Consider the following 8,067-nt stretch of genomic DNA (forward strand, 5'->3'; position numbering starts at 1 on the left):
TGCCTCATTGTAAATACCAGAACAATATAAAGAAAAGTTGTTGAGATGATTGGACTCTCATTTATTAAGTGGGGGGTATTGAACCCGCATGGTCTTTACAAAGTGTAAAGCGAGTAAAACTATTTCTTGCCTGCATCATTTACCTGCTGTGTGGTTTTTATCAGAGGGCGGTGGACAGACAGGCCTCTCTGTAGGTGGCAACTCGACCGATTGAACTCCTCCCTGTGCGCGTAGCATGTCGCGTGCGTGTGTGTGTGCGTGCCCCTCTCTTCTTATCGGTTGTGTGGACTTTGGTGACGTATCGGTTTGCGTTTGTTTCGGACTGGAAACGAAGAGATCATCGAAATCTCTCTCTCTCTCTGTTTTTTTTGTTTTTTTTAACTGGGAACACCTGTGAGGAGGGGGAAGTAGCGGTCTGACCGTGAGGAGCGCAGCCTTTGACCCTCAACACCTGCGGCTTTTCACCTGGTAAAAAAAATAAAAATAAATTACAGATTATTTAGCAGTGATTGAAATTATCGATTCATTGTGGCGCTAAGTGTATTTCTTGCTGCCCACATTTTTTGATGTGGATTAGATTTGATCAGAGCTGACCACAGGTGTGCCTTGTAGTGAGCGAGTTAATGAGTCACACACCGTGTCCCAGTCCCACAGGTAAATCAGCAGCATGAGGCACAACTTTCTCTTCTCCTCTGGACTTTTGATGGGATTTTTCTGTCTTCGGTTTGTGTTTGACTCAAACCTTTCAGTACAACTGCGTGATGTCAGACCCGCTTCTTCTCAGATGGCTCACCCAGGTAGGTCTGTCTGTTTTACCCTAAGGCTACATCTGCTGCTATGTGGACTCGGGGTTTCCAAGAATGGACAATGAGTCTCGTCTCGGTGAATGATTCATGTAGCATATGACCCGTTTAATCAACTGTAACCGCAGACTTCCCATTCTTCTCAGTGGACTGCACAGACGGGTGTTGCTGCCAGTCAATGCACAATAGCATTTCTCAAAAATATGTAATTAGAGCTCCAGCTTGCTCACATGCAAAGTGAGTGTAACCTAATGTGTAATCTCAAACGACAAACAGCATATCTCAGTTGGGCTTTGTTTTCCTAATGGGGGCTGGTTTTATGAAAGCAGATGTACAGTAGCTACACTCATGATAAATAGGACAACATAACTCTGCCAGAGTTCAACTAAACTGCATCAAGAAGTAGGCTACTTTCGTTTTAGATAAAGCAGTCGATCATTGAGACTTGATGTAGCCTATCTCTGTTACTGTAAAGCATCATAAGATCCACAAGAACATATTTGTAGTTTTAAAAACTTTAAACTTAGATCTGTTCCAAAAAAATACAGCAGGTTTGTGTATTCTGTTCCTGTAGTTTGCAAGAAAAGGTTGCACCAGACACACCTTTTTCATTTTAGCTTTAGTTTACGTCATTGTCATTGGTTAAATATATTCTCTGCAATGTTTGGAAAAAAGTGCATTTTAATTTATTTATTATGGTAGGCTAATATTTGTGAACTTGCTCACATTTGCATTTATTGTAGGCTAAATGGTCTGAAAACAAAACTAAGAACAGGGGTCTATTCTATTCCAGAGCGGCTGAATTATTGCCATTAACTCTTGAGGTATTTAACTCTAAATATACAGCTGGCAGGAAGAATATTAAAAGACATGGAAACCTGTTTCTGACTGACAAACATTACAGAAGGTATAGCTGAAGCAGTTCTTGAAGTAGAACCTGTAAGAATGAAGTGGATTTACATGAAATGGTTGTGTTTGAATTTAATCACAATGGCTAAAAAAAAATGCCATGCCAAATGTTTTACGACTATCATTGTGAAACGTGGGACAGACCTGCTAAGGCATCTTAAATTATAGCAATGCAGGTGAACTAATTCTCAGAAGCAATTTTCTAACCACATTTTGTACCTGTAGCCTACTGACCATAAATGACACCTCCTTAAAGGGATAGTTCAACATTTTGGCAAATTGGCCCATTCCCATAATCGCTATAGTCATAGCAGTAGGTTCGTTACCTTTAATTGTCGGTGTAAGCTATTTTTAGAACGGAAATCGCTTACTTCTGCTTTAATAAGCATCATCCCAGGAACCAGTAGGACGGGCTTGTTGTGTTGTTGTTGTGCTGAAATGCCGCTGTCACGCACTCATTAATCTCACAGTACACACCTCTGTGAAGTTGCCACAACAAATTATGTCCAGATTTGCTGGTCCTGCTGGTATCTGCTCTGCCTTTTTGTCCCCACACACCAACAACAGTTAGAACCATCATCATTACAAAAGCAAGATCTCAATGACACTGAGCATTTCCTCAAATTAGGCAAGAACATTCACTTGGACCCAGGGATGAAGAGATCTTGGGGGTCATAGGTCAAGGTTCAAGGTCAGGGTGACATGACAAAATGTTTTTAGCCTCTTAACTGTGGCAAATCTGTGGAAATTTGTCCAGATTTGGCCCAAAGACTGACTGATTAGACCTTGATGGAAAGTCCATTTTATAGACCAAACCATCTCATGCGTAAAAACAGAGACTATATTTCTTTTAAGCTGGTTGGTTGAAGAGTTGGTTCTAGTTTCAATCTGTATTTCATGGCAACTAGAAATCAAATTGCTACTGAAGAGATGAGAAAGCACTGCATCATAAGAATATGTATGTACCCAGAGGTTAGCTATACTTAATACGTCCGTTTAACATCTTTAATTTGTTATTGTATTGTTCCAGATGACAACAACAACAACAAAAGCAACAGCAACAACAACAACAACAACACCAACACCGCAGCAGCTAATTTCTCGCAAACAACACGGGTCTTATGTTGGATCATGACGGGACCAAAGAACCTGGAATCCAGAACCAAGCACATCAAAGAAACTTGGGCCAAGCGCTGCGACAAAGTGCTGTACATGAGCTCCGTCAAGACAGACTTCCCCACTGTGGCGCTCAACGTGAGCGAGGGGAGGGATAACCTGTACTGGAAGACCATTCGTGCTTTCCAGTACATCCATCAGCACCACCTGGATGAAGCGGACTGGTTCCTGAAAGCGGATGACGACACATTTGTGGTCATTGAGAATCTCCGCCTGACTTTGTCTAAATACGACCCAGAGAAGCCGCTGTACATGGGCAGACGGTTCAAGCCTTTCGTCAGCCAGGGCTACATGAGTGGAGGGGCGGGTTACGTACTCAGCAAGGAGGCACTGAGGAGATTCATAAAAGGCTTTGACACTGGGGAATGTACCCACTTCTCCTCAATCGAGGATATGGCGCTGGGGAAATGTATGGAGACGATGAAAGTGGCACCAGCGGACTCCAGAGACGTGATGGGGAGGCAAACATTTCATCCTTACCCACCAGACCATTACATGGTTAGACAGTTCCCAAGACCACGCCCTTGGTTTCTGTTGTACGACTACGACCTTCCAATCGAGGTAAGCAAATGCAAAACGCTTCGATAGAATCAGGTCTCAAGAAATGTTACATGACATGAAGATGCACACTTTATGCCCCAATGTCAAAGTCAGCTTTTTTGTCAGTTCTCTGCTACATGTACAGCACATAGAGAGGATTGAAAGTCCATTTCTCTCTGACACACGGTGAAAACAACAAACAATGTAGTGTGAAATATAACATTTGAAATAACCAAATGTAGGAAAAGTGAAGAAAGAAAGAACATTAAGTTAAATCACAAACATAAACAGGCATATGAGGGTTTAAATATGATTAAAATTTTACACGGTAGTGCAAATATCCATTCACATCGGGTGATCCTGCACTACACAGTTTACATCCAGAGTCTATCAAGGCTGGGTAAAATGAAGACTCATGCATTTAACCCTCTCTCTCCATTGAGTTACAGTGAACCAGTCAACATTGTCAACTTCAGCAGAACTGAGTCAAGCAACTGGTCCAAAATTTGGTTTAGCTTTAAAAAAAAAAAAGTCAGTCAATACCTTACCTCTGATGAAGTGTTTACATCTGATTAAATATAAGCTGCTTGCTGTTGTTCTTTTTTGTTTGCAGCAGGCAAAAAAACAGGAGACTTAAGTGGACATAATAAGAGAAACCCAATGCAAACAGAGTGGTAGAATAGTCTAAGTGCATAGGCCTTGTTAACATATTGTGAAAAGAAAACCAAGGGTCATAATTACTGCAGCCAACCACCTGCGGAAAACAGTGTGTGCATTGTCTTTACTGTGTAATTCCTGAGTCACCAACTGACGGAAACAGATCCCTGGTGTGTGTGATTGCATGCTTTGGTGATGAATTGTGATTTGATACCTAAGCTTAGCACTGCGCTGAAATTGATTTGTGTCATGAGACCAGCACACCAACAGGAACAGCTAAGAAATATATCATTTTGAAGGGTTCATATTTTTTTATAACAAAAAGAAATAAACCCTCATTTGGTGCTTCAGGAAGAACCAGTCCATGAGGGCCTGCCAGGCTGTGGGGGGAAATCCACAATGAACTGACTTCCTACAACAGTTAGAGTTTTTTTTGTGGCTGTGTGTTGTATTTACCTCTGACTCATTCATGTCTATCCCTGTGACTTTTGTCAGTTTGCGGTGTGTGTGAGAGCTGCATCTCATATAATGAGTGTACACAGCAGGATGGACTTTGAACTATCATGAATGAATGTGTGTGTAGTGGCAGAAAAGTAAGCAGCAACGGTGAATCACAATGGTGTGCCGCCTATTGTTAAATCAGCAGTGCACTGTTGTCCTCTGTTCCTACCCAATGGTAGTGCATGTTTGTTTGGTGGGAGTTCTCCTCTTCAACACGGACCAGCTCCTCACATTACGTCTCTGTCAATATGCAAGTGCATGATTATTATTCATCAGGATGTTATAAAGTCCCATATGTGTGGTGTCGTACAAACCTGGATCCCAGGCTTGTACAAATAACTGACATTTCTCAGTTTCAACATTTGATGTGTTCATTTCCAATTGAATATGGGGTTTATATGTTTTATATGTTTTCAGCTGTGCTCCATCTCCCCAAATATCTTATAATGGCATCATCATACCAGTATTTTCTAAATCTCTCACACTCTAACAGTGTGAATATGGCACAAATAATTGCATGGTGAAAATAATATGGCTACATGGTGAGTTTAAGGTCACTGCGTGATAAGGCTCCAACAGAATAATGGCAAATTTGTCAGACAAATGGGACAAAGAGAGATGCACTACTCACAAAAAGTTAGGGATGTTTGACTGTCGGGTGAAATTTATGTAACATGTAAAATGTTCATGCTATAGTGAAATTATATCATGAAAGTAGGGCGTTGAAGTAGACGTATGGCGTACCATCGTATTCATCTCAAACAACGCATTGAAACAAAAGCTAATGACAGTGGAGTATGTCATTAAACCGGTTATTTAAGCAATATTACCCGAGAGGTTTTTAGTTCCTGATGTTCATTTGTAGCCAACGACCAAACTGTCATGATGTAGTTCTTCATTTTGTTGAACAGGAGGCAAAAAAAAAAAAATCACATGCCATTAGTGAAAGAGTTGGTCTGGAGCCATGTTATTATACTTTACCTGATGAGCAACATTAGCTGGTCATAAAATACAGTTTTCTCCAGAATGTCACCAGAATGTGCAGTTCAGGTTTTTATCAATTATCAACAACAGAGCTGTTTTGTATCGTTATATAGAGTGTCTGTCAATGTGTGTAAGAAGAGAGAGGTCATCAGCTCTTTTCACAAGAGCATTGTGTTCAATAATGGCATCTTCTCTTTTGATGTCGCCTAGTGCTTATTGTATGATGACACTGTAATTGTGCAAATTAGAAGAAACACGATTGTCCAGTATTACCTGTCACATCCATGAATGTGCACAAGGGATAGAAAGGGACGGATATTAATCTAGTGTTGTAACATGGCCCACAACCTTTTGCAGACATGGAAGGTATTTGCAGAATACAATGGAGCAAATCATTGTGTAATAATTTGTGCATGACGCAAACTGCCTCAGTAGATGCATATCATATAAAACTTCTCCAGATACACAACAAATTTAAGACGCCCAGTGCCTATCTAATATACTTTGCTTGAAAACATATTGATGACTGACTCTCATGTTGCCACCCACTGACCACACCTCTTTCCCAGGAATATAAAACGGAAACCCAATACTGTATTGGGTTTCTGTTTATATGATTCATACAGTTTAACTTTGCATGTCTGGACAAGCTGGTTATTGGTAACAAATAACCAGTCACATACGTACTTCATGAGAAGGTTGGTTTATCGACCAAAGGTCAAACATCATCGAGTGGGAGATTGTGCCGGGTCTTTGTTTGCTAACCCATAAACCAGCGTTCATAAAAGCTAGTGCGTTGTAAAGATGGCTTTAGGAAAAGGAAGCTGTTGTTCGTGTGGGTCATGATGAGCCACTACGTGAAGTTGGTCGGTGTTCTGATTGCTGTTAAAGGTGTTTGTGGGAGTGATGCTGAACCCAAAATTGCCAGAAAAGCCGAGAATGGGGAGATAAATTAGACTATGATGGGAGGAATATGTACCACACACAAACACCTCCTGGTTCTGTGCCATCTACAGACTAAGCTTTTATTTTTTAGTTTCATTTCATTCTCTCTCTCTCTGCCTCTCTTTCTGTTTCTCTCTCTAGGGTCCGGGTTGCTGCTCAGACTTTGCTGTGTCCTTTCATTACATCTACGCGACGCAGCTGTACGTGTTGAACTACCTGACGTACCATCTGCGGCCATACGGATACAAATACAGATTCAATCCCCATGAGAACACACCACAACAGCACACCAAGAACAAGACCTTATAAAACCTGTGCACTAACTGAAGGTGAGGTTGAGGGTATGGACAAGTCTCATCATCATTATGATCATTGGGCATAATATAGAAAGTCTTTAGAGCCTCCATGTGCTCTAACTGTGAAAACCTTACACATAATGTTGGTGGGTCTGTTTTTACAAAGCTGCAATTGTATGTGTGTATGAACAAATGTCATTAATTATGTCCTCAGTCAGTCTTCCCTATTGTTGTGTTTATGTGGGCAGTGGCAAAGGTCTAGTTGGACTGCAACAGTGACTATGTGGATGAAATAGAGGAAGGTGGTTCAAATGTAGAATAAAAAAGTAGGTAAAGGTCACTGATAGTGGATTTTGTTGTGATGCATGACAACACCTGAATTAGCAGCTGGTATTCATTTCCTACATTCTTACTCTAACCTCACTGACTAAATCGACTGGCCATCTCCCAGGGCCATTGTTTGTAACACTTGACTAACTTTGAGATTATTTCCTCATCCTGCTGCTGGTGGAAATGTACAGTATAGGAAGAAAAACACTTTGAAGTTTGTAAATCACCACTATAACTGCCACGGATCTGCCCTGACTGTATTGACTGTATTTGGACTTTTTGTATTCATGTGTTTATTTTTGCGTTTCTCTTCTTGTCAGTTGCCCTTATTTCCTTATGAGATGTGGATCTCACCAAACCACCTCTCACATTCTCACAGCTCAGTTTACTGCTTCCTGTTTGGTGCTGGAGAAGTCTATTGTATTTATTATAAAACTATTATATTTCTGTTTCAGCAGTAGCCTTCAGACATCCTGCTCATTTGTCTGGAGACTAGACTGAAACTGGACATACTCATAGGTCAATTCAGTAATTTGGCTGGAAGTCAGCTGACTGACTTGGGCTGTACAAATGTTTTACTCTTTTCTAACTTGCACTTCTGAGTCATAGTGACTGTAATTTACCATCTTACTGTCTAACTGGTTGTTTATTGTCTGTTTAAATGTGGTCCCTGATCCTAATTTATGTATATGAATAAATGAATAGATGAATGTATATTTAAATTTCAAAAGGAAAAAAAAAATGTGGAGCAAACATTTGTCCTAAAAAAAAAAATAAATAAATCTGCTCTCAGGTCTGAGATCTTGATCTTAATGCGACTGAAATAAAGTATATTGCTACATGTCACTCCCTCTTTCCCTGCTGTCTATCACTACTGTCACTGCAGAAAAAGCAGGAATGTCCCAAAAAAAAAAAAAAAGGGGTGA

General features: G+C 40.5%; 1 protein-coding gene across 1 annotated transcript; it reads left to right on the top strand.

The window, feature by feature from the left end:
* The first annotated feature begins 384 nt into the window (after nucleotides 1–384).
* c1galt1a (core 1 synthase, glycoprotein-N-acetylgalactosamine 3-beta-galactosyltransferase 1a) lies at nucleotides 385–7,334 on the top strand. The gene is made up of 4 exons (XM_085791157.1): nucleotides 385–468; nucleotides 655–797; nucleotides 2,743–3,449; nucleotides 6,657–7,334. The coding sequence occupies exons 2-4, from the start codon at nucleotides 668–670 to the stop codon at nucleotides 6,822–6,824; spliced, it is 1,005 nt and encodes a 334-aa protein (XP_085647283.1). The 5' UTR covers nucleotides 385–468; nucleotides 655–667; the 3' UTR covers nucleotides 6,825–7,334.
* Nucleotides 7,335–8,067: the final 733 nt, after the last annotated feature.

The sequence above is a fragment of the Trachurus japonicus genome, chromosome 11 (genome assembly GCF_045865225.1).
Source record: "Trachurus japonicus isolate A0001 chromosome 11, Traja_1.0".
NCBI lineage: Eukaryota > Metazoa > Chordata > Actinopteri > Carangiformes > Carangidae > Trachurus > Trachurus japonicus.